Source organism: Pipistrellus hanaki (assembly GCF_964339955.1).
Source record: "Pipistrellus hanaki genome assembly, chromosome: 2".
Taxonomy (NCBI): domain Eukaryota; kingdom Metazoa; phylum Chordata; class Mammalia; order Chiroptera; family Vespertilionidae; genus Pipistrellus; species Pipistrellus hanaki.
Window position 1 is genome coordinate 63,364,701 of NC_140504.1, and position 26,692 is coordinate 63,391,392.

Here is a 26,692-nt window from a genome sequence, read left to right on the forward strand (position 1 = left end):
GAATCCGGGACCCTTCAGCCTGCAGGCCAATGCTCTATCCACTGAGCCAAATCAGTTTGGGCACCACAGTATATTTTTAGTAGTAAAATAAAAATACTATGGTTGTAAAAAAAAAGAAGAAGAAGAAAGAAAAGAAAATAAGGAACACAAATATAAGTGATCTGAAGGAAAGGAACATAAATGTGAGTGGGGGAAAATGAGGATAGAAACAAGAAAGGGGCGGAGTTAAAATTTTTTCTCAAGTGCTGCTATAAAAAAATACTTGTGGGCTAGAGGTGAGGTTTGATCAGTACGAGAACAAGCAAATGATGTGGAGGTGGGGTTGGTGTGGGCTTGCTCATGCTTTGAGATGGATGAGAGAGGGGCTGAGGGAGGCTTTGCATAACATCCTCTCAGCATCCATCTGGCAATATGTGGTCCAGATGGCCTAAGGACACCGAAGGTATGTGTGGAAGGAACGGAGAGGCTTCGAGGATCTGAGCAATTAAGAGAGAGGAAGGGGCTGATATGATTGAGGTTTTTGTTTGTTTGTTTTTTAACTGTGTAAAGCAGTCCATAAACACAGGTGTGCAAGAAAAATCACATCTCTTTTTTTTTGGATTTTTTTAAAATAATTGTCCTCATCCCCCCATTCCTATCTCAAACCCCTCCCCACATATGCCTCCACCCCCCTGTTGTCCATGGCCACTGGCTAGGCCCATATGCATGCACACAAGTCCTTTGGTTGATATCTTCCCCTTTCCCCCACTCACTCCTACTTTCCCTCTGAGGTTTGAAAGTCTGATCGCTGCTTCTCTTTCTCTGGGTCTGCCCTTGCTCATCAGTTTATGTTGTTCATTATTTCCTCTAGATGTGAGATCATGTGATCCAAGAAATACCCTTGTAAGAACTGAAACTGAGACAAGCCATAATGGTTATGCTGAGAGGCAAATGGATCAGTCTGTAGTGAGTTTCTTTCTGGGCCAACAGTTCTTTTGAGTCCCAATTTTAATGTCAAAGAGTTCCTTATGTGTACATGTCAGCCATGATATAAGAAATATCACATCTCTTTATGTTCATCTAATCAACTTCTAAAGCCATGCTTCCATCCCAACAGGTGCGTTGGAAATGTGAAGCTATTTTTGCAACATTCTTCTGTTACCTTTTCTATCTCCAGTTTGATTCAAAGTCCTGGAGTTGAATACAGCACCAAGGTGGTGGTGGCAGTGATTGAGAACTCTGCCCAGATACAGCAGTGTCAGCACATGGATCTCTAGGTCCACCACTCCGCTGCTTCTGAGCCAGGACCAGGACACGGACAGTCTTGCCTCCCATATTCACTGGGAAACCATTCCCTCAGATATCTGCTACAGATACAGGGAAATACCCCAAATGATAAGTGTGTCTGTATTTCTTATGGGGCCTACCATTCTAGAGCATCTCTTTTAGTTTGAAATAAATTGCCTTCTCTTCAAACTCTATTCTAAGGATACTGGTTTTTTAGGTTTCCAGGGGAAAAACCAGAAAAGAATGGAATTATGGGATTGGATGAGTATTGCCCAGAGCCATTGACACCCTAAAGATAATGAAAAGCTGCAGGCAAGTAACAGGCCATTGAAAGTCAAATATGAAAGTCAGAGGATCTCCGTGGGAGTTTACAGGGAGGCTCTCATAATTTGCAGTTGAGGTCCAAGCCCAGGATTAAATCGAGTGATCTCCAGAGACAATTACATTCCCAACCTTGTTGGGGAAAAATGGGACCCTGAAACACACTTGGGATAGAAACATCTAGGAGGATGCCCTTGAAAATTTTGAATCCCCAGACTCCTAGGGAGACCAGTTGTCCTGGTTTCCACTGATTGAGGGGTTTCCTGAGATGTGGGACTTTCTGGGCTAAAAGCTATTCAATCCTGGGCAGACTGGGGCTATTGTTTGCCCTATAAATCCTGAATTCTCTTGGAGATAGTACATCCTTTTTGCTTTGCATCAATGCAGTTTCCCCCATTGGAGACAAGCATGTGCCCCACTCAAGATCTCCCCCAACTCCTCCCCCTGGCTTCTAGACCCATAAGCAGGGCTAACTCACAGCATAATCACTGCAGGATATGCTGGGAGGAAACAGACTCTACACCAAAGGAGCGGCAAGGCCCAGCCAACATACAAGAGCCAGGTGCCAGGGCAGAAGCAGGGCAACTAGATTCTGAGGCTGAGAGGTTGGAACATATCATTGGACAAGGGAGAGCTGATTAGCTGGGGATCACTCTCCTGAGCTATACCTTGGCAAGACCACCAGGAGTTGGTGTCTGTCATCTGTTATCAGGATGATTTCTAGAATCATGGAAAAAGCAATAGCCCTTCCTAAGTGAAGTTGGAATGGCAGAATTTTCTTAGAAAATTGAGGAAGGAAGAAAAGGCTCAGGGCTGTGGATAGGCTGAGGCTTGAGAGCAACCAAAGGATGATGCTCCACAGTACAGCTCAGAGGACACACTAGTAACCAAGGCCACCTGGAGTGGCCATCATGAATATGCTGGCGAGAGGGGCTCCAGCATCACTGGCATGCTTAGCTATGATGAGAGCACAACAAATGGCAATAGGTTATTACCCCAAATGATAGCAACCCGAAATAAGAAGGCAAGTGTGTCATGCCTGAAGCAAGCCAGGCAGACACAAGTTTCCAAATGAACAGCAAGGGGAAAGTAGCAACCCAAGGGGCTTGGCCTGCAGAGAGCTGTGTAGATTGCAGGGGTCCCCAGAACAGCAGCCTTCTGGGTCAGGAACTCTCAGGGTGAAACCCAGAAGTCTGTGGCATAATGAGCTCTCTAGGTGATACTAATGCAAGCTCAGGTTTGAGAGCTGCTGAGTTCACAGAATGCCGGTATGATGGAACTGACTTTGGAAAGCAGGAACATGCCAGGAAAGCCAGGAAGTCAGCATCAATCACAGCAGGTAACATTTATGCTAGACTGTCTTCTGCATTTTAGAAAAGGCTTTGCTTTCTCTCTAGTGAACAAAAGAAAAGAGTTACAAAGAAGTCACAGATTCTTCAAGTCACTTTGTCTTATGCATCTCTCTCTCTCTCTCTCTCTCTCTCTCTCTCTCTCTCTCTCTCTCTCTCATTTAATAAAGGTTCATGTTTCAAAATGTACAGCCATTGAAATCTGTTGTTCCTGCATCTTCTCCAGTAGCTGAAGCATCCCCAGCTTTGGTGTTTCTGGTATAAATCATGTGAGCTTTGTGTTTTGAGACTAGTTTAACAAGCCCTTTACTAAGGAGCTCCTGAAGGGCTGCTCCTGCAAATCTTCAGCCTCTCAGAGACCACAGCTGGGGTTACCCTTCCTAATAAAAGAGTAATAGAGTAATATGCAAATTGACCATTACTCCGCTACACCCACCAGGCATGCCCACCAGCCAATCAGAGTGAATATGTAAATAACCCCATCCAAGATGGCTACCAGGAGGGAGGCTTGGGTTTCCCTGGCAAAGGAGGAAGCCAAGGTTTCCATATACCCTGGCAGGCCCAGGCCTTCACTCAAGGCCACAAAGTTTCAATTATAGAAGGTAAACAAATCCAAACAGAAATGGCAGTAGCCAAGGAGCTAGCAGGAGGCTTGGCTCCATTCCAGGCTATGAAATTTCAATTGTAAAAGGTAAATAAATCCCAGATACCAGGGTCTCCACTTGGGTCGCCGAGGGGCATGATTGGCCTGCAAATCACCACAGGTCCCTCACTCAGGCTGCCCCACACCCCAAGGGAACCCCACCCTGATCTGGGACACCCTTCAGGGCAAGCTAGCTGGCCCCCACCCGTACACCAGGCCTCTATTCTATTTAATAAAAGAGTAATATGTAGATTGACCATCACTCCAACACACAATATGGCTACCCCCATGTGAACAAAGATCCTACCCCCATGTGGGCACAAGATGGCCACCACAAGATGATCAGCAGGGGAGGACAGTGGGAGGGATCAGGCCTGCAAAGGAGGGCAGTTGGAGGCGATCAACCCTGCAGGGGAGGGTAGTTAGGGGTGACCAGGTCGGCAGAGGAGGGAAGTTGGAGGCAAACAGGCTGGCAGGGGAGCAGTTAGACATCAACCAGGCTGGCAAGGGAGTGGTTAGGGTGATCAGGCTGGCAGGCAGAAGCAGTTAGGAGCAATCAGAAAGGCAGGCAGGTGAGCAGTTGGGAGTCCTGGATTGTGAGAGAGATGTCCTACTGCCCCTTTAGGTCCGATCCCACCGGGATAATCAGACATCCCTCGAGGGGTCCCTGATTAGAGAAGGTGCAAGCAGGGCTGAGGAACACCCCCCTGCCCTTGTGCATGAATTTCATGCACCGGGCCTCTAGTAAGCTTATAGTTGGGAACTTCCTTATAGAGCCTGTCATATGTTGCTTTGTCAAAAGAGACCACATTATTGAGCTTGTCCCAAACATTGCCCTCGGACAACTCTTCTTTTTGGCCTTGCTCCCTGATTGTTCATGGGGTCTTTGTCTTTCTTGGCTAGCTTTCCAGCATTTTTCTTCTTGTCTTCCTTGGGCAGCATTGTGGGAGTTGGAGAGCAGGGATGTAATGCTTTCTCACCAGGATATCATCCCAAAAGGCCTTATGCATTTCTACATAGGAAATGCCAAGCTGTAAAGGTAGCAACTGGGAGTCCTGAGCAATGAATGGCTCCACCCTCTGCTTCACTGAGCAGGGTGACATGATGATCACTTCTGCCCATGGCTGCTTGTTTCTTTGCTTTGATTTGTACTGATAAATACAAGTCAAAAGCATTAGTCCTATACTACAGATTTGGGCTTTATTATCAGTAGAAAGGAAGAAGTTTAGAAAACGTAAGGGGATCCCTAGCCAATTTTGTTTAGTGGATAGAATGTTGGCCCAAGAGTCTGAAGGGTCCCAATTCAATTCCTGGTTTGCAGGATCAATCCCCAGCCCTGGTCAGGGTGTGTCAAGAGGCAATCAATCAATGTGTATCTCTCACACGGATGTTTCAGCAATTCATATAATTCTGGTTTGGCAGTGATGAACTCTTTTAGCTTTTTTTTATTTGTGAAACTCTTTATCTGGCCTTCAATTCTAAGTGATAGCTTTGCTGGGTAGAGTATTTTTGGCTGTAGGTTCTTGCTATTCATCACCTTGAATATTTCTTGCCATTCCTGTCTGGCCTGCATGGTTTCTGTTGAGAAATCAGCTGACAATCGTATGGGTGCTCCTTTATAGGTAACTACCTGCTTTTCTCTTGCTGCTTTTTAATATTCTCTCTTTGTCTTTTGCTCTTGGAATTTTAATTATGATGTGTCTTGGTGTGTTCCTCCTTGGATTCCTTTTGTTTGGGGTTCTGCAGGTTTCCTGGACTTATAAATCTATTTCTTCCCCCAGGTGGGGGAAGTTTTCTGTCACTATTTCTTGCAGTATTCTTTCGGTATCTTGCTCTCTCTCTTCTGGAATCCACATAATTCTGATGTTGATTTGCTTGAAATTGTCCCAGAGGTTTCTTACACTATCTTCAACTTTCTGGATTCTCTTATCTTCTCCCTTCTGCAGAGGAGCATCCTCTGGCTCTTTGTGTTCCAAATCTTTGTCTTGATTCTTGTGATCTTCCATTCTGTTTTTTGGACTTTGTATAATATTTTTTATTTCAGACAATGTTTTATTCATTTCTAGTTAATCCCTTATTATTTCTAGTTGTTCCCTTTTCATATCCTCATATGTCTCATTTATTTTATCTGCCTTTTTTAGGATATTGTTGAATAACCTTATAACTGTAGTTTTGAACTCAATGTCCAATCTTTTCTTTTCCTTCATCTCCTTCTTTTGTGTCCTTCCTCTTGTCTGCATTTTAGTTGTTTCCCTGATTTGATGGAATAGCTTTGTGTGCTAGGTGTCCTGGTAGAGCCCAGTAGCACAGCCTTCCCAGTTACCTGTGGTGGACAGTCTTGGTGTAGCCCTTTGTGGGCTGTGTGTGCAGTCTTGTTGTTAAGCCTTGCTTATTGTTGGTATCACTGGGAAGTGTTGATCTCCAAGCCAATTGGCTGTGAGGATCAGCAGTGTCTCAGCTAGGAGGGCTTCTGTACTCTGCTTGGATAGGGTGGGGTTTCGGGGTGGCACAGACAATCTTTGGTTCCCTGTCAGTTTTGCCTTAGAAAACTCCTGTTTGCGGAGAGTTTTGGAAGATTGTTTGCAGGCGCGTGCACCTCTTTGGTAAAGGCACAGACAAGCTTTGGATTCTGGCCAGTCCCTCCTTAGAGAAAGCCAGCCTCTCTGAGAGCTTCTGTGCTCAGCCACAGATGGGGCGGAGTCTAGGGTTTGTGCAGACAAACTTTGTTTTCCTTTTGGCTCCTCCCCAAGTCCCGCAGTAATGGCCGCTGGCTTCACACACCTCTGAGAGATCTCTGCCCACTGCCTGACAGTCTGGCCTCTCCCTGTCTGGGGCCATCTATCAGAGCAATAGGCTGATTCTGTTTTCCTCTCAAACAAGAAAGCCAGCCAAGCATTAATTGTCTGCCCTCTCCCCGCGCTGGGAGTAAGCCAGCGCCTTTTCGCGCACACAGTTCTCCGTACCTTCACAGTTCCTGAGGTTCAGCGTGCCTTCTCTCTTCTTCCCAGTTGGCAGAACCTCCTCTCAGCTAGCCGTCCGGTGCTTCAGGGCAATGCCTCCCCTGTTTTCCAGTTCTAAATTCAAATTTGTTGTGGTAGGCTGCATTCAGGTGTCTACCCTATGCAGCCATCTTGGTTTCTCTCCCCTTTATTTTCTTTATGTTGTCCTTTTTGGTGAAAACACAAATCTAAACTGAAGGCTTTCCCCAAAGCCTCTTGTGAGAAGAAACAGGGAAAATATCTGATTGCAAAAGTTCACAATGCATCTCTAACCAAAGACATAGCCTTCCCACTTTTTTTTTTTACTCCCATCTTGGAACTCTTGCACAGACCATTTATATGTGTAGAATCTCTGTTCTTCTGTTTACCTGGACATTTTAAATCCATTCAACACTCGCTAAAATATATTTTCCAGGAAGTCTTCTGGATGGACCAAAGTATATGTCCCTTTATTTATTTGAAAAATGAATTTGACTAAATCACAATCAAACATGTCTCTTTAATGAGGCTTTGACTTTATTCCAATATGTTTTTGACATTCTGGTAAGTGTGTATGTGGAAATGTAGCTATGACTCTAAAGTAATGATGGCTGAGAAAGAGCCATAGGCTATTTGGAAGTTTAACAATACAATGGGAGGGGAAAGATACTCTCCCTTCTACTGATTGGTTGTAGGAGTAGAGGAGAAGACCAATGATAGCCTTGAAGATGGGAGCTGTCTTGTTATATGTCATACATGCACAGTTAGAAGTTTTTGACCTCAGTGATGTGCTGGTCAGCTGACACCACTGGCAATGTGAATTGTGCAGCTTCCAACTTTAGGTTCAGGCTGTCCTGTGGTGAACTCAAAACTGGCCATGGTGTGAATATTTTTATCATGGAAATGCTGCAAACCAAGGTCTCTTGTCTAATTCAGTGAGCACATTCTTTTATTTTAAATATTTTTAAATTATTTTTAGAGAGAAGAATGGAGAGAAATAGCAACATCCATATGAGAGCAAAACATCCATTGGCTGCCTCTTGCATACCTCTCACCAGGGATTGAGCCCGAAACCTGGGCATGTGCCCTGACCAGGAATCAAACCAGCAACCTTTGGGTGCACAGTCAACGCCCAATCAATTGAGCCACACCAGTGAGGGCCACTATTCTTTTTTGATATCTCATATCTACCTCAAACAGGTTCATTCTTTCCTCTATTTTCTTGAACATGGTGCATTTAGAGTACCATTTTAATGTATTTGTCTTTTAATTCTATCCTCTAAGTCAGAGGTTGGCTAACTGAAGGGCAAATCTAGTATGCAGCCTGTTTTTATATGGCCCAGGAGTTAAGAATGTTTTTATATTCTTAAAGGATTATAGAAAACAAACAAACATCATTAGCCATTAGGGAAATTGAAATAAGAAACAATAAGATAGCAGTTCATTCTATTTTAAAAAATATATTTTTATTGATTTTTTTACAGAGAGGAAGGGAGAGGTATAGAGAGTTAGAAACATTGATCAGCTGCCTCCTACAAACCCCCTCCTTGGGATGTGCCCACAACCAAGGTACATGCCCTTCACTGGAATAGAACCTGGGACCCTTCAGTCCACAGGCCAACGTTCTATCCATTGAGCCAAACCAGTTAGGGCGATAGCACTTCATTCTCATGAGAAAAGCAATAATCTAAAGACAGATAGCAAGTGTTGTTGAGAATGTGGAAAAACACTATTATGGGAATGTAAAATGGTGCAATAGCTTTAGATAACAGCTCTTCAGAAAGGCTAAGTCATAGGGTTTCCATATGATCCAGCTATTCCAGTCCTAGGTATAAATGCAAGGGAAATAAACACAGGTTCACACAAGGACTTGTATGTGAATGTGTATAGCAGTATTAGTCATAATAATTCATAATTACTTCCAAAACTGAAACAACTGGACTGATGAATAAAATGTGGTATATCCATGAATGGAATGTTATTTGGCATAAAATAATGTTTTTTGGATGAGTCTTGAAAGAATTATGCTAAGTCAAAGAAGCCAGACACAAAGGACCGCATATTAAACTAGAAGCTCTGTGTACAAAATTCATGCACAGGGAGTGTGTGTCCCTCAGCCTAGACTGTACCCTCTCAATCTGGGACATCCCTCTCACAATTCAGGACTGCTGGCTCCCAACTGCTCACCTGCCTGCCTTCCTGATTGCCCCTAATCACTTCTGCCTGGCAGCCTGATCATCCCTAACTACTCCCCTGCCAGCCTGATTGATGCCTAACTGCTCCCCTGCCAGCCTGATTGCCCCTAACTGCCCTCCCCTATAGACCTGGTTTTCCCCACTGCTCTCCCCTGAAGGCCTGGGTCCCCCACCCCTGCAACTGCCCTTCTCTGCAGGCCCGGTTGGCCCCCAACTTCCCTCCTCTATGGACCTGGTCACTCCTAACTAACCCTCCCCTGCAGTCTTGATCACCCCCAGTAGCCCTCCCTTGCAGGCTTGGTCCTTCCCAACTGCCCTCCTCTGCTGGCCTGATTGTCCACAACTGCCCTCCCTTGCAGGTCTGGTCCCTCCCAACTGCCCTCCCCTGCTGGCCCTCTTGTGCTGGCCATCTTGTATCCACGTGGGGGCAGGATCTTTGACTACATGGGGGCAGCCATCTTGTGTGTTGGAGTGATTGTCAAGTGCATATCACTCTTTTATTAGATAAAATTGAGGCCTGGTACATGGGTGGGAGACAGCTGGTTTGCCCTGAAGCATGTCCCAGATCAGGTTGGGGGTTCTCTTAGGGCAGGGGTCTTCAAACTACGGCCTGCGGGCCACATGCGGCCCGCAGAGGAGTCTGATCCGGCCCGCCAGGTTTTTTGGGCAGTGAGCGCAGCCGAGGTGTTACAGTAGGAATTAGTAGTTCATATAGTCCGGCCCTCCAGCTCTCTGAGGGACCATGATCTGGCCCCCACTTTAAAAAGTTCGAGGACCCCTGCCTTAGGGTGTGGGGTGGCCTGGGTGAGGGGCCTGTGGTGGTTTGCAGGCCAGCCATGCTCCCCGGGGACCCCACACCTGGTATCTGGGATTTATTTTTCTTCTATAATTGAAACTGTGTAGCCTTGAGCAGAGCCAAGACTCCTGCTTGCTTCATGGTCGCAGCCATTTTTGTTGGGATTTGTTTACCTTCTATAATTGAAACTTTGTAGCCTTGAGTGGAGGCCTTGGCTGGCCAGGGTGTGCGGAAAGTTGGCTTCCTCCATCATCGGGGGCAACCAAAGCTCATAGCCATCTTGGCTGGGTTAATTTGCATACTCATTCCTGATTGGTGTGTGGGCGTGGCTTGTGAGTATAGAGGAGTGGTGGTTAATTTGCATATTACTCTTTTACTAGATAAGATATGATTCCATTTATTTGAAATGTCTAAACTAGGTAAATCCACAGAGACAGAAAGACTTCTGGTTGCCAGGGGCCAGGGAGGAGGGGCGTGGATGGATGAGTATTATATAAGTGGATTTCATTTTGGGGTACAATGAAAATATTCTAAAATTGATTGTGCGATGGTTCCATAATTCTCTGAATATTCTAAAAACCACTTAATTTTATACTTTAAAGGGATGACTTTTATGGTATCTCAGTAATTTAAAAAAATATATTTTTATTGATTTTAGAGAGAAAGTGAGAGGAAGAAAGAGATAAACATTAATGATGAGAATCATTGATCAGCTGCATTGATCTCGCAACCCAGGCATGTACCCTTGACTGGAATCGAACCTGGGTCCCTTCAGTCTTCAGGCTAAAGTTTTATCCACTGAGCCAAATCAGCTAGGGCCTCAATAATTTTCTAAAAGTGGTTTCCAGACTTTAGGGTACTATAGACCATTAAATTATTCATCTCTAAAAATAAAAAATAAAAAAAAAATCAGGGATCTACCATAGGTGCTAAATTTTCTTTTATTTTCTTCCTTTTCTCCTTCTCATTTTTTTTTGTAAAATAACCACACAAAAAAATTATCACCTAACACCAAAATGATTTCATAAAAGAAAGGACATTTTAATATCTAAAGATAAATCAAGAAGTAAGTAAATTTCTGTAAGTGGAATAAATTTAACTTCATTGAAAAATAAAGCCCTGTTCAGTGTGGTTTAGCATCATCCCATGAACCAAGAGTTCACAGTTCAATTTCTGGACAGGACACATGCCTGGGTTTCAGGCTCGATCCCCAGTAGGTGACGTGAAGGAGTCAGCCAATAGATGGTTCTGTCTCATTGATGTTCTCTCTCTCTCTCCCCCTTTCTCTCTGTCTCTCTTTCTTCCAAAATCAATAAAACATTTTTTAAAAAGTATTATAATAACATGTAATTTGTCATGTTTTAAAAAACATTTCCAATACTGCTTATGTATAAAAGTACTTTTGCTACTATTAAAGTATTTTTTCAAAGGGATTCTTGTATTTTTTCTATTTTGCCATTTCTCAATTTTTTTACATTAACACTTGTTATTTCATTATAAAGCTTTTTTGCTATAAAAAATAGCATAAAGACTCTTGTATAAAAATTTACCATTTCTATGAAAGATGTTCTTTGAATCTTGAATTTTAAATTTTAATTATTGTACTTAGGTTATTAAATTTTATATGTATTTTAATCACAATTGATTTATTGAATAATGTACATGAGAAATTTTAGTTGATAAAACTTTATTCAAAATATGTCAAGAACCAAAGAGTTCAAAACTGTAAAAATAAAAGGCAATTTCTGGTGACTTAAAAATAAAGAATATCTAAAACAACCACATTAACATCTACTATTTATAATGCAATCTTCAAAATCTATTTCTATGTTTGCAATAATTGAGCTAGAATCCTCCTTCTTATGCTACTACACTGTTAGGCAACCTCTTCAGTTTTAACAGTTAAAATACAATTTGGGTATTTTCTGACAAGCAATAATATATGCTATTAATTTCCTCCTATACATCAAAAGAAAAATAGTTCTAATTTTCACTAAAAAAAGAGAACATATTAGTAAAACATTTCTTTTGAAAATAAGTGAATTAGTCTTTTTCTTCTCTCTCTCTCTCTCTCTCTCTCTCTCTCTCTCTCTCTCTCTCTCTCTTTTTTTTTTTTTTTTTTTTTTTTTGTAATTGCGCTACACTAGAACACTCTACCTGAAGACTCTCCTGATATTTATAACACATTCATACAGTATTGGGCAAATGTGTTTCACCATTAATTAGTCAGGACTCACAATCCCTAGGTGCTATGAAATTACAGAACTAACTAGATTAACATGGGGAGAACCAAGGCACAGGTGAGACCTTGCCAGGGCCAGAGTGAGACCTCATTAGCTTCTGACTTCTTGTGTCCAGAGCCACATGATGCATCTTTACAGAAGACATTGATTTATTTAGCAATGGAAGCAAAAGTATGTGGATTTGTTAGGGGGGAGTTACTTTTGGCTTCATAAGTATATCATTCAGGATTGCATAAGGTAGAGAGAACAATTCCAGTGTGAAAGGGTTAATAGGAAGAAAGTTAGAACCAGAGTAGAGACTCTATTCAGACAGAAATTGCTTTTCAGAAATAAAAATAGCAATACAGGAATAGTAAAAAATACAATAGCTATAGAATTTCTCATTTCTAAGCCAAAGGTTCTTTTTTTTTTTTTTTTTTTTTTTTTATAAAATCATTTTAAAAGTAAGTTCTCTCTTGAAGACAATCATTAAACATCGTCTTTTACCCTCCATAAAACCCCTATGAGGTAGAGAGTACTAAATACCAGGAGTGGAACTGAGAGGTAAAGAAGAGGTTAAGACCACATGGAGAGTGAACAGGCTGGAGCAGATGTTATGTCTTAGAGCACTGGCTTAGAAATAGAAACAGAAGGGAGAGGATAAACAGGAACTTTTCTGGATGGACAAGTGGAATAATCCAGGATCCAGTAGCAATACCAGCTACTTAACATTTTTTACAAAGGACTTGGAATTTCAAATACATGATGAAACCTAAGATGACAAATGCGCTTCTGGGTATTAAAGTGCTCAGTTGATGGGAATGTATGTACTCATTTCTCATAAGGCCATGTGAAAAAGCAAAGGCATAAGTAAGCCACAGTGTGGGCAAGTGCAATCTGGTGCATTTAGTGCAAAATACTACAGCTGCCTGTAGTTACAACACGATGGACGCTGAGCCATCAACATAGCTTAGGAGAGGAATTTCATTGAGCTGTGTTAGGGTGGATTTAAAAAATACTGGTGATTATTAGAAAGAAAACCAAAACATGGGAACCTGTTCACTTGGAAAATCATGTGCAATCCTGGGCATCATAAACCCACTGTGAGCTATTAAGGGACAGTGTTTGTGTTGGAAGTACATTCCTGACCTCTGGAGGGGACATATAAAACATCTCCTCAGGACTGTCAGGCATATTTTGTAGCGGGAGAGGCCACCGTTCCAAAGCAGTGTGAAAAATCTGATGTTCTGGATTCTCAGGGAGGCTTTCCCTCGGGATCTGCTCTAATCGGCTTTCACAGTAATAAATCCCAAGCCATGGTAATAAATACACCCCATTTAGGCCACAGGGAGTCCGAACATAAAGTCTTTAATGGTAGTGCTGGAGAAAAATCCAAGAGGGCAGCTATTGGTGGAAAGATTGAAGTATCTCTGAACGCTGCTTTTTGTTTATTGAGAATTGTTTGGGATGGCAGCTATAACCCAATAATAATGTAAATTCCTAGAGTATATGTCCTTGGGTCCAACTGACATGATTCCTGTGTAAAACGCTTGCAAGTGGCAACTGTAAAGGACACAGCTACAGAGTGTGAACACTTAGAGGGCAGGACCCTTCCCGCTTTCAATTCAGGAGATGTTACTATTGGCCATCAGTAGTCACACCCTCTGTTCCCCTGAAACCAGGCATTTATCCCTACAGCTCACAGCCAGAAGGATGCAGACTGTAGCTAGCATGGCTTGGGGCAGGGAGATACGTAATTTGATACAGATCATGGCCTTAGCTCCCCAAAACTGATTAGAATACTTTGGAGAATGAACCCATGGAAGGGAATTTTCCCAGCCTATGGAATGAAGGACACTTTGTCATTGGTGGTTTCTCTCCCCCCGGAAATACAGGAGGCAATTCCACATCATGGTCTCAATCAATAATATCTGATAAAAAGATGCTTTGTATGATGAGTTTTTGACATTCTCTCCACAATCTAATTGTAATTTGAGCAGAAAATAACTATCTTAATATCAGAAATAGAGTAAAAAAAAAAACCACCCTAATATTTTACATATTTTAGCTATCAAGGTATACATGGCTTTCCTTCTCCTCTAACCATTTTTTAGAGATGTTAAAACAAATATAACAAAATGGGCTTAAAATAGTGAGATGTTTGCACATGTAAGGGTTCTCTTGTATTTGTGAATAGCAAATTTTTACTCAGTTGCGAATGTTAAGTAGCCCCTTTTCCCTGTCACATACCACACACTCAAACACCTAAGAAAGAAAAGGCTGTCACTAAGGAGAAATGCCAGTGAGAGTCTACTCAGCAGGTGGCTGACTTTACAGCAGTGAATACATCTACCTCACCCTAGCTGAGGAATCCTTAACAAATTATTACATCCCATGCATTTTAATTATTTAGGTATATGTTAATTAGTCTTAATAAAGGAGTAGTTATCTCATCTTTGAAGTATCCAAGTTGGAAACACACACTTCAAAAGTTGTTATAAAGCATTTGAAAAATTCTAGTCCTGGGATTTTTATTTATTTATTTATTTTTGCCCATGGCCATTTGGATATTTATAACGTCTTTCGCAAGCCTTACAACATTATCAACTTGAAAATCAGCCTGCTATATTTGGTCAAACATTTAATTAACTCAGCCCTAATGCCAGACCAAATGATTTTTCGGGCCTTATACAGCCTGCCCATGGGCCAGATGTTCCCCACCCCAGCTCTAGTCACTTCAGAGGCTACTACAAGAGCTTTATCTGTAGCTCCACACCATAGGCTTTGTTAATGAGTAATCATTTTCAATGGTCAAACTGGTGGTGTTAAAGGTACATGGATTGGCCCAATTACTGTAGGGCACTCCAGCCCTTCCCTGAACAGGTGGGAGACTCTAGCAAGCCCACTAGCCCTGGGATCCCCTAGATTCTGTGACTAGAATTTAAACAGAATTAGGTGCCTAACCCTGAGTCTGCCTCAATATTATTGGATTTATTTCTAATAACCCTTTCATTTAAGATATTATTGAATTCGGCTTAATGGAACAGAGTTGGGAATTCCTCAAGCTTACAAGACAGGTTGACTGTTACAGGATGTCTCTTCTAGTGCCTGCTTACTTATAAATATGGATGATGCAAAAATTGGTCTAAAACCTCATGTCAGTGTAAGGTTTGGGGGAAGAATATCTATAGCCCTTACCCACACCTCCTTACTACATACAGGCCACCAAAAGCAAATAATAATTGCAAGTGGCCGAGTTGGCCAAGTCTAGCTTACAACAATTTTCTCTAAAGAAGAAAATACATATGCCTTTTCAGGTGCCGTAAGATTAATCCAGTCATAGCTACAGTTGAACGGGCTTTCAAAAAGCAGTTTTTAGTTAACAGAAGAACTGGAAGTCCCTGGTTCTCCTATAAGATCTGCAAATAGGCCAAGGACAAAAGACCTTGTCAGTGAAGCACAGGAACAAGAGAAGCACAGAGTTGTGTGACATTTCTACTTCACACCCTTCCTCTTCTTCTGGCTTCCCACCAAGCCAGCTTTCGTTCTTGCTGTCCAATATGAGTGCCACCACCCCAGTGGTGAAACAAACTAAACAGTGCAATGAACTAAGTTGAGCAAGAGGTGTTAGAAGTTTGAGCCACTAAAACGGAACCCACTGAAATGGAGTGGTTTTAGTTATTTATAAGACTGGTTAGTTTTGCTGCTATGGTTAATTTAATATTGGGTCTGAGCATTTTGAGAAGTTCTAAAACTAACTAAAAATGAGTGTGTGTTCTTGCTGTCATCTTAATAAACATTTCTATGATTTTGTCCACGTTTCCTCTTATAACTCAGCTTTAAAATTTTTCAAAACAAAACAAAACAAAACAAAAAAAAACCCTCTTCTCTAACAACCTTCTCCAAAAACAGATTTAAAAGAAGACCAATGATAAGCATGATTCGTGGGAGTGCAGTGTGGGAGTGTGGGCCTTTCTGTCCCCACAGGAGCTGCTGGAAAGGGAACAAACAGGAGTTTGGTTCTAATCAGTGTGATGATTCACTCAAGGTTCTTGCCCTAGAATCCAGTCCATATTGTGCACTCAGTAACAACGGCAGCTGTCATTAGTAGTAATTTGAAAAACCTCAGCAACTACTGGTCATGGTAACACGTACTTTCAATTCTAGTCAAAGCTTGAAAGGCTAGAATCTAGGTATCAAGGTGTCTACATGACATTTACTGCAGTACAAGGAATGTCTTCCTTATACTCAAATCAGGTCTGACATTTTCATTTGCCACTTGGTTCTCCCTGGGGACACTATAGTATTCAAAATGCTGCAAAGGTTCAACATGCAACAATAATAGAGACACAGGCATTCTCACTTGAAGAGAATTTACAAATAGTCCATCCATTGTTACAAATCTCACCATATTGCTGATAGGGAAGGTATTATAATCTCTGCTTTATGGACAGGGGCAACTAATGCCCTGGACTTGTTAAGTGACTTGTCTAAATTTTCATGGCTGGGAAAGGGTGAAGTTTGGAGTAGAACCTGCTCTTTTGATTCTTGGTATAATGGTCTATCCTCTAAGCCTCCAGGAAATAAGAGGTTAGAAGGGAAGGCTCTATTGTCTGTAAAGAATAGCACCAGGAGACCAGCACAGTGCCGGAAAAGACTGCACAATGAGAAACAAATACCTAGTAAATCTTAGATTACTGTTAAAGATTTAGGCAATCATTCTCAAAGATGGACAAACTACACTATTCCTATGCGTACACAAGGCCATAAAAAGTTAATGAGGGGACCTCTTAATTTATTTTAAGGCACATTTCTTTAGTATCTACGATGGGTATGTCACAGGGAAGCTTAGCACCAGTAAGACTTTTATATTACGTTCCCCAAAACGCACAGACGTCTTTGAAGTGAGAACACATATAAAAGTCAGGGATAGGGGAACCCTTATAGAAGACAGTTCCCCCACCATTAAAGAATTAATCTAAATTCTAATCCCATTACATGGACCAATTCTATGTGGACCAGCTGCTTGATTTTAGTATGGTCTGCACAGAACTGGTTATCTGCACACTCCCGGAGCCTGGGCGGCCCCCACAAAAGCTGTGTGTTTAGGATGGACACACATACTCGCCCTTGAAATACAGAGCTGCACCATGAGAGGGTAAATCCTCTGGGATACATTTCTGTTTCAGTGTGTTTTAGTAAAACCAGGAGAGCCTCCAGTATCAGCTGTGGATTACATCCCTAAGCCTCACTCCCTGACCTTTAAGAGTCTAAGTTCCAATTTTAGATAGCCATCGTCAAGCTGTCTAGGCTCCAAATTTGGAGATTGACAGGCTAATTTTGGAGGGTATATTTTGGTTGAGGGGGCTGGTTGATCAAACCCTTTTAAAGCTCCTTTCAATTCCACTCAGTATTTGGAGAGAACAGATGGGATACAATTATACAGCTTACGAGACCCATGCAAGGGGCCAAAAGCTATAAAATCTACCATTTGTTAAAGAAATAACATACCTGACAGAGAAGCAAAAAGGACATCGAACTGCCTGGCTGTGAGGGAGGTATCCACATGCTGAAATTCCTTTTCCATAACTACACTGAGAATCTTAACAAATGCAACAGTGGGTTCTTCCTGGTAGGGAAGGCGAAGGGCACCTCAAACCCAGGGCTTCCAAATTCCCTTCCCTTGTGCAAATGAAGACATCTCTTTTCCCCACTGGGCTTCAGGCGAGCTTCTAAGACACTGATCCAACGACCTGCTTCCCTGCAGGACCCTGGGAGCCGCCTCCCATGTGGGAGGCATGTTTAGCTTTCTGAAGGAGACGATGCTCCATAGTATCTCCTCCTCTGTAACATCCAGGATTTTATAAAAACACTTCCCTGGGAGGAAGAGGTCTGACCACAGTCATGTTTCTATTGGAAAACAATTAATTGCAGGGATTCCTGTACCTTTAATCACACCAACTGACTGATGGGATCCCACGCAATAAAACAAAATATATCCTTTGCGTCCACTTGCTACAAAGGGCAGTAAAGTCTAGCTCTGTGATACAGCCGTGAGAGGCCTTAGACTTTACCCTTTGATCCCATATCACTTTTAAATTGCTAATTATCTAGCCAAAGCACTGAGAATTTTCTCCCAGAATAATAGGTCTCCCAGGCCACTGGGGGAGTGTATTACTGCTGTAGAACCACCAGGTGATTTCTCTGACCGAGGGAACTAAGGAAAGGAAACAAACACAGGAGCAAAAACCAGAGCCAGCCCTACGTGAATCGCAAGGTATTGTTGGCATCTCATTAGAAATCTGTGTTAATATGCTCCCGCCCCCTTGAAGCTTAGGTTGGAAATATGTAATGTTTTGTAGCACTATGTCACTCTTTCCTCACAGATGACAAGTCTGTAAGTGGTGTGTTTTTTATATCAATAGCATTCCTCTAATCTTCCAGAACCCACAATAAACCTTGCTTCCTTATGCTGTGTGGGAGGTTGATCGACATTTGTACCTGTGCTCCCTCCTCTGCTCACCCCACTCTAATTATCACCTTGAATCTCAGCAAGGAAAAGTTGGCTAAGGGAAGTGAGAAAACTCAAGACTAACATCGGCAGGCACCAGAATGGTGCAGGATACACTGGTGTGTATCCTACCTTACTGTAGGTCACTGCATTACTGGCTTTTGTTTTAGCTTTTCTTTATTCTTGCTGTTGACCAGGTATCACAGGGGAGGAGAGGTCAAAGACAATTTGTGGGTTCAGCACATATGCCACAATGTAGTGGCTCTTTTGTTTAAGTTTTCAAATTTTCCACCTGCCATTTCAAAACAGCAGTAATTTCACAGTGATTTTCTAGCAGGCTTTTTTGAGGTGGATAAACCATGGACAATACATAGTCTGAAGAATGCAGAGGGGGCAAAGCCTGTGTGCATGGGATTAGTTTGAAAGAGATTTCAGTAGGGAAAGCTGAGCCTGTCATATACAATATCACAGAAGAGGAAAAAGGCTCAAGGCTGTCCACCATTTATACCGGGTCTTTAGAATTTAATATGTGAGAAGTAAGCTAATCTGACTAGTAAAGAACAGAAGTGTGGGAATAGGGACAGAGCAAGAGACGGACCTTGGTTAGCACTCTGCTAATCAACATTAGACAGATACACAGACTAGGCAGGAAATATACCCCTCAGGACCTCAGTGATCAAGAAGGAGCATCTATTACAATATGGCAAGAGTCTAAAAGCAACCAACATACTTGAAGGTTTAAACTGCCTTTTGTTGTTTTGTGGATAAAGAACAAATTTTGCCTCTTTCCCCAGGCCTCTTATTTGTACATAGGTGTTGTGATCATATTAAGCATAACAGGGAAAGCCAAATTCCAACTAAATAATTAGTGCAATGGATTTTGAGTTCCTGTTCCTGCCCGTTTGATTGACAGATACACAGGCTGGCCTGCCTGAGACCCAGTGAGGTTAACACTCCCAGCCTTTCTTTCTGGAGAACTGCTGCTGGCATCCCAGGCAGATGCTCTCCTTTAAAATGAACATGCCACTATAGGCAGGCTGGCCTGCCTGAGACCCAGTGAGGTTAACACTCCCAGCCTTTCTTTCTGGAGAACTGCTGCTGGCATCCCAGGCAGATGCTCTCCTTTAAAATGAACATGCCACTATAGGCCAGATGTTAGTAGTTAAACACCATCACACCATCGACACAGAAACACACAAAGCTGCAGTCAAGGTCACAGACACCGCTGGTGGTGAAGGAAGTCTTACTGGGGGGAGAAATTCGCCATTGGCCCCAAATCATTCATCACGACTTCTGATACTTAGAGGGGGACCGTTTTATATGAGAGAGCAAAATAATAACTATTGACCTTGGTTTCTCTCCCCAATCTGGGAAAAACATTCAGTAGAACACCCACTGGAAGCAGAGCCATCACACATAATGCTCTCGGGGGTTGATGCAGACTCTCTCGGGATTGTTGCTCTGATGATGCTTGCCAGGGCTCCGGTCTTCGTAGCACATCTGGTTGTAGAGAGGGTACATCTGCTGAATTCCATCTTCCCCCACTGGATTCTCATCTTCATAGTCAAATCTCCTGCTATTCAGTCCATTCTAAAAATTCAAACATTGCTTACATTAGCAGAACAGCTGTTGGCATTTTCCTAGCACTTTAGTAAAAACAAGCAAGAAGAGAATTCATTGCAGTCTGTGTCCCTGGTTCCTTAAACCACAAACTATTGAATGGTAAGGTAAAGTTCAACAAATTTTCATTTTCTAGTTCTTTGTTGCTTTCAATACCTGAACAAGACTGGTGATATCTCCTAAATAGAAAATTGTGACTAATGACTGGAGACTATAGTCAGTTTCAGGCTTTGAGATTTGGAATTAGTATCAGTTAAGATAAACTGGAGGAAAAGAAGGCTGCGAACTTCAGGTGTCCCTCAACATGGCTCAAGCTTGGAATGAATGCATGAGATATAAAGGGTGTTCCCCCCCCAAATACATACATGCTCTAAATGCTGATGGCTCAATTTAAAAAATGAAATGTATTTTAATAAACACTGCCTTTATAATTATTCCAAGTGTATGTATACATTTTTGGGGGGACAAACAACCAAAAACTATGAAACACACACAAAAAAAAAAAATCCAAAAAGAAACTTCAAGATTCAGCACTGGGTCATTAGGGAAGACGCTCAGAAAAATGAACTGGTTTTTGACCACATGCCCAACATACTGAGAATAACAAATACTATAAAAAAATACATGTGTTCTTTTCTCTTGACTGGTATGGCTAGTGATTGAGTGTCCACCCATGGACTAGGAAGTCATAGTTTGATTCCCAGTCAGGCCACATGCCTGGGTTGCAGGCTCAATCCCCAGTGTGTGGTATGCAGGAGGCAGCCAATCAATGATTCTCTCTCATCATTGATGTCTCTCTCTCTCTCTCTCTCTCCCTTCATCTCTGTGAAAAAAAATTCTCCTGTATTTCTTCCTTTCTTATATAGCTGACACTATAAAATGAACCCCACAATAATCTCTTTGTCTGGAACTGATCCCTCTATCTGGTTATTCATTTCATAAAAGTTGGTTACTTCTAAGAGGGATAAGCAAGCCCAAGAACTTTATAAAATGATACTGCAGATGATTAGATATCAGAGAGGTGAATAAAATAAAATTTCATAGAAATCAAGTTATATTTTAATAAGTATGGTGGCCACTGGCTCCACCTGGGATGACCTCAGCAGCAGACTGAGTTACTCACAGAGGGCTGGAGACCGCCAACCTCTCTTCCTTTGAAGTGACTCTGCAAAGGCAGGCGTTCTGTCTGGAGGAAGAAGAGAGAAAAAGGTCTGCCTGTTAAAGCACCAAGCACATGGCAAAACAGACAGACCGAGACCACTAAGACTCCTGTTTTTGTAAGAGGCAACCATGTCTTTTGAAATGTTTGCCAACTAAGCAAAATGCTCTACATGAAGATGTGAAAAACAGCTACATTTCTTGAGAGTTTTTTTTTCTCTCTCTCTCCTGGCTCCAGACTTCTGGAAGGAAGAAGATACTCAGAACATCTGCTGCAGAAGTTCTCAGGCAAACTTGTTTACACCTTACTTCAAGGAGGACTGGCACAAAAGGTCTCTCACCTTTTCTCAGGAAAAAGTGCCATTTTAAATCGCTAAAAGTAGTTTTGTGATGCTAATGAAAGGTCATTAAAAAAAAAAAATTCTCTATAGACGGTTTACACAGTTACCCTTCTCTTCCTGTTATTATGCCCTATCCCCGAGTCCCACAGAGAACATTAAGGGGACTCACGGTTTTCAAACCCTGAAAAGGCTCTTTCTCAGAGGCTCTTTGGCTTATGTACACATCCTTACCCTTCAGTCTCCAGGTCGGATATCACCTCTTCCTGGAAGCCTAGCACTAAGTCCTCAGGCAGACAGCCACTCTCCTTTCTGTGCCTCAATATTTTACTAGTATGTATATGTCTGTCTCCTTCATCCCAATATTTTACTAGTATGTATATGTCTGTCTCCTTCACTAGAGTGGGAGTGCTGGTTGGAATATTTTACAACATCATTTCATTTAATCAATACTAATAAAAGGGTAATATGCTAATTAGACTGGGAGACCTTCTGGGAGACCTTCCAGATGTCCTTCTGGACAAAGCCCATGGTGGCGGGGTTGAGGCAGAGGCGATTGGGGCATTCAGGCTGGTGGGGAAAAGGGGCAGTTGGGGGGGCGGTGAGCAAGCCAGCGGGGGGGAGGGGCAGTTGGGAACAAGCAGGCTGGCAGGGGGGGCATTTGGGGACAAGCAGGCTTGTGTGTGGGGAGGGAAATGGGGACAATCAGGTCAGAAGGGAAGGGCAGTTGGAGGTAATCGGGCTGGCAGGGGTGAAGCTGGGGATGAGCAGGCTGGTGAGGGAGCAGTTGGGGGGGTCAGGCCAGTGGGGGGCAGTTGGAGGCGATTAGACTGGCAAGGGAAGGCAGTTGGGGGCAAGTAGGCCAGCAGGGGGGTGAGCAGGCTGGCAGGCAGAGTGGTTGGGGCGATCATGTAGGCAGGCAAGGTGAGCGGTTAGGAGCCAGTGGTCTCAGATTGCAAGAGGGATGTCCGACTGCCAGTTTAGTCTCTGGTAACTAAAATACTACCCATCCATCTTGCCCTGACGAAAGTCATTATTTTCTCCTACAAGGCTTTTCCACATTGCCCACTAAAGTTAACTTCTCTATTCCCAGTTTTCCTATTGTTCTTGTTTATATCTCTATCAGAGCACTCACTGAGATCTGTTTCATTCATAGCTCCTAATGTCTTTGTCTTTCAAGGCCATAAACAGTGAGCCATTCTTGGCCATCATCCTCCATTCTCACACCCTAGCCTGTGGTTCTATAACAGGAAGAAGTCAACAATTAACCAGAGAATTTACTGAATTCTAAACTATCAATTCTCGGTATCCCATTCCAGGGTTATCCAAATTATAAATGATCTTTGCCAAATGTGTCTCCCCTGTCATATTTTGTGTGATTCTGGGTGCTTTCTACATGATCAATTCATATAGACAGTACACAAAAGTCCAATGCTGGGCCAGGCTCAGGGAAGAGTGACCAGTCACACAGGATCTAGTGCTCACCAGGGTCCCACTTTGGAGGCTCATGCTCTGTGGTTGCCATCTTAAGTTTCTTCATGTCCCTGTGAATGTGTATTGGAAGTTATCTAATAGGACAAAGGAGCAGCTTTAGGGACTTGCAGCCTCAGCTCCAGGGTTTCCTGCCACCCGCTGCTGGTCACTGATTTAGTGCTTGGCCACCACTCACCCACTCTGGTGCCAAGTCCCCTCCCTCTACACACATAGGGTGTCCCAAATATTATAAGGACAGTGTTTACTGAAATATATTTTATTTTCAACATTGAGCTATCAGCCCTTAAAGTGTACATACATTTTTGGGGACACCCTGTACTTTCCCCTCCTGCCCCTGTCCAGTGACTGCTACTGCTCTCTGCCTGGCAGGGGCCTGAGAACTAGCACAGGAAGGCTGGGGTCAGGGGTGCGTGCCCCTCTGCTTCATCCACATCTGGTATCAAAAGGCACCTAGTCTGGCCATCTTGACATTCTTAAGTTTAAAACAAGGGGCCCTGCATTTTCATTTTCCCGAGCCTCTCAAATTATGTAGCTGGTCCCGATCCAAGGAAAATAGACTCAGGGAAAAATACCTAAAATTAAAATTCACATTTTGCTTGGTCTATTTGCTGTTTTAGACGGTCGCTGTTGCTGTTCCCCTTCCATTAATGCAGGTCGTTGGGAAATGATTCTATATTACTGCTGTATGTAATTTGCTGGGAAGCAGAGCACTCAGACGCCTCTGCAGAGAGAGTAAGTGCCCTTCTCCAACTGGTGGCGGTGTGTGGAGAGCAAGGGTACAGTCCATATGAAAAGAGATGATGTTCCAGAAATACAGTGAATAGGACCTCAACAGTTCAAGAGAAGACTTGGTTGAAATATGTGCTGCTTTATTTTTATGCTATAAAATTCCAAATGGTCATTCACACTTTACTGAACACTTGATAAGATTTGTATTTGGTCATTACCAACAAAATGCAGTACAACCTTAAGTTTTCCTTAGAAGCCAGTATTCATGGAGGACACTGGATGGCACAGCATCATGAATAACAATATAACCTGTATTAGTTTAATGGCATTGGGGAGTTACAGAGGAAGGAAATTCTATTCTGTTTCAATACAAAGAGATTTCAGAGATCCATGGCTTTGTAAGTAATGAAAGCATTGCTACCTGTTTCTCATAATAGATGTAAATTTAACCAGAAGTGGTACGTTTGACAATAAAGGACAAGAATAAAGGGGGACCTAGATTGGAACTATCTTCACGTGCACTAATTGGACAATTAGCAAATACCCAAGCTCATCTTCTCTACCCAATATTGTAAACCTTCACCCATAAATTACTATGCCTTCTACAAGCCCATGAATTTTTATTTTGATAATACAACTAGAGGCCCAGTGCACAAAATTCATGCACGTGGATGGGGGGGGGGGGGGCCCTCAGCCCAGCCTGCACCCTCTCAATCCGGGACTCCTTGGGGGATATCCAAACCAGCAGTCAGACATCCCTCTCACAATCCTGGACTGCTGTCTCCTAATTGCTTACCTGCCTACCTGCCTAATTGCCCCTAACTGACCCTCCCCCACCCCTGCCAGCCTGGTCACCCCACCTGCCCCTTCTGCTGGCTTGGTCACCCCCAACCATTTTCCCCCACTGGCCTGGTCGCCCCATGCAGCCTGCTTGTTCAGTCATTTGGTTATCCCATACTAACCCCCCTGCCAGCCTGGTCATAAGTAGCCATCTTGTGAGGCTGTGAAGGTCAATTTGCATATTACCTCTTTATTATATAAGATATTTAATCAAATAGTTTGTATAGACAAGGAGCCCCACATATTCTAGGGATGCACCCACCTCACCCCTATAACCTGCCCCAGAATCAAGGGCTATTGAAAAGCATGCATGTCTCTAGCCACAATTTATTCTAACAGTGGGTGGCTGTATATGTTCTCTTTTTGCTAGTCCATAACTACCTGAAATGTTGCATATTATAATTCCTTTACAAAGTTACTGATCACAGTATATAGAAAAGTATATGGCATAATACCTCACACATTTGGTGTTTGATAAATATGTAATGAATTAATCTATAATACTTTAATTGTTAGATTCATGGAATATATTATTTTTGAATCTTTTTCCTAGAAAAACTTGGGCTACTCTGAATCTCTAATACATATTTCAGTTTCCCTATTTACATGTATCCACCATGTTAGACAATTTCTATTGAGCTACAATCCATATCACTTTCCTGATTTACTAAAGTCACAGAGTCTTTCATTCTCAGATTCCAAGGTGCCAAAAGACCAGTTTTTCAAGTTTTATTCTATGTGATCTTAATAAACATTTTACATTTTCTGGCTCAAAATATAAACCAAAAATCTTCATTTTTTACTATGTTTTATATTTAACCTGTTTCCAAAACAAAGTTTTCAGAGTAGTTGAGGTTTATTTTCAGTAATAAAATTTTTCAAGATTTCAAGCCACTATTGCCATGAGGTCCACAATAACTGGACACTCAGCTCTCTCTGGCAGTGTTCATGTGGATCCACTATTCCCACTTCCCAATCTGAGTCTTTTTGGTCTCCAATTTTGTTTCATAATTTCATCTTTAGAGAGAAATGAAAATACCATATCCAGTAAAAATTCAACTTCTAAAAGAAGATCCTTAGCTTACCTCCCTTAACAAGATACCTAAAACTCATTACCTGCTGAAGGAGCATCTGTCTTCCCTCAGTTCTTATTGTGAAGATATGCTAAGCACCCCACAACCTCACACCTGCTGTGTAATTGGTCTCTCCTCCACTGCTTTTATCCCAATTCAAGCATTTGCTGAGTTTCCCTATCACATTACTGGATAACTGTCCGCTGCCACACCAGACATAATCAAATACCTTAGTGTGCAGTCACTACTTCATATGGAACCAGAAAATCTGAGTATAGATTATATGAATAAAGTATGAATAATAAGTATAATACTCAATTACTTTGGTTCTGACTGAAATCTTGGCCGGTTCTCTTAGAATTGGAGCAAATTATTACATACTGCCCTATTACACCTGTATAGAAACTCTGAATCTTAGAAAATACAACCTTTTTATGACTCTCTACTTTTTAGTATGCTTCAAATTCTTATGTTATTTTTCTCAGTTCCACCGTTGAGCAGGCGAATCTTATCTCTTTCTTTCCCCTAGATCAGAGCTTCCGGGTAATACCTAGGATTCACATTGAAATTACCTTTCACTAGACTCTAGAGAAGATTCTGGAATTGTTGGGTTGCGAGACTCCAGTCACTTTCTCTGAGCTGAGTTCTTGCTCCATGACTGGTTTATCGTCTACAAGATGTTCTGCATCCATTGACACATATTCTCTTCCAATTATGCCTCCTTAGAGCTTTTAAACTGGCTTCATCCTATCAGCATATTTTGCCCTAATGCTTTTTCCTTATACTGAAAAGTGACACATTTTTACTTCTGCTTCCAGTCATGATAGAGAACTAATTCCAGAATAGCCTTCCTGCCATAAATTACTGGAAATCTGGTCAAAATATGCGAACCAACAGTTTTTGGACACCGAACATTTTGCTGCACAGCACTGGCATCTTACATAATGGGAACACACACACACACACACACACACACACACACACACACACACATGCACATGCATGCACATGCACATGCACATGCACCCCTAATTTGGGAAGAGGGAAACCCAAGGAGATCACAAGGTATTGCTGAGCTGAGGAGTCAGAGCTCAGCATTTGGCAAGCTGAGGTGGTTGTAACTGTGGGCAGAGCACTGAAGTGAAGAAGAATCCTCACT

The 26,692-nt window shown here is 42.3% G+C and overlaps 1 protein-coding gene and 1 pseudogene across 3 annotated transcripts in view; both read right to left on the reverse strand.

The window, feature by feature from the left end:
• Positions 1 to 3,115: 3,115 nt before the first annotated feature.
• On the reverse strand, positions 3,116 to 4,521 carry LOC311617375 (small ribosomal subunit protein eS25-like; annotated as a pseudogene). The gene is made up of 2 exons: positions 4,314 to 4,521; positions 3,116 to 3,301 (listed from the first exon to the last, which is right to left on the reverse strand). The product of its transcript is annotated as a small ribosomal subunit protein eS25-like (transcript).
• A 14,794-nt stretch (positions 4,522 to 19,315) lies between these two features.
• The window catches only part of NECTIN3 (nectin cell adhesion molecule 3), a 127,837-nt gene continuing 120,460 nt past the window's right edge, over positions 19,316 to 26,692 (reverse strand). The window contains exons 8-9 of one of the 2 annotated variants that reach the window (XM_084874037.1): positions 21,025 to 21,087; positions 19,316 to 19,871 (exon numbers count right to left, since the gene is read on the reverse strand). In XM_084874037.1, coding sequence (XP_084730163.1) covers positions 19,692 to 19,871; positions 21,025 to 21,087 — 243 coding nt within the window. In that variant the 3' untranslated portion in view covers positions 19,316 to 19,691. The remainder of the gene's footprint in view (positions 19,872 to 21,024; positions 21,088 to 26,692) is intronic. The other variant, XM_084874038.1, reaches the window with a different exon arrangement.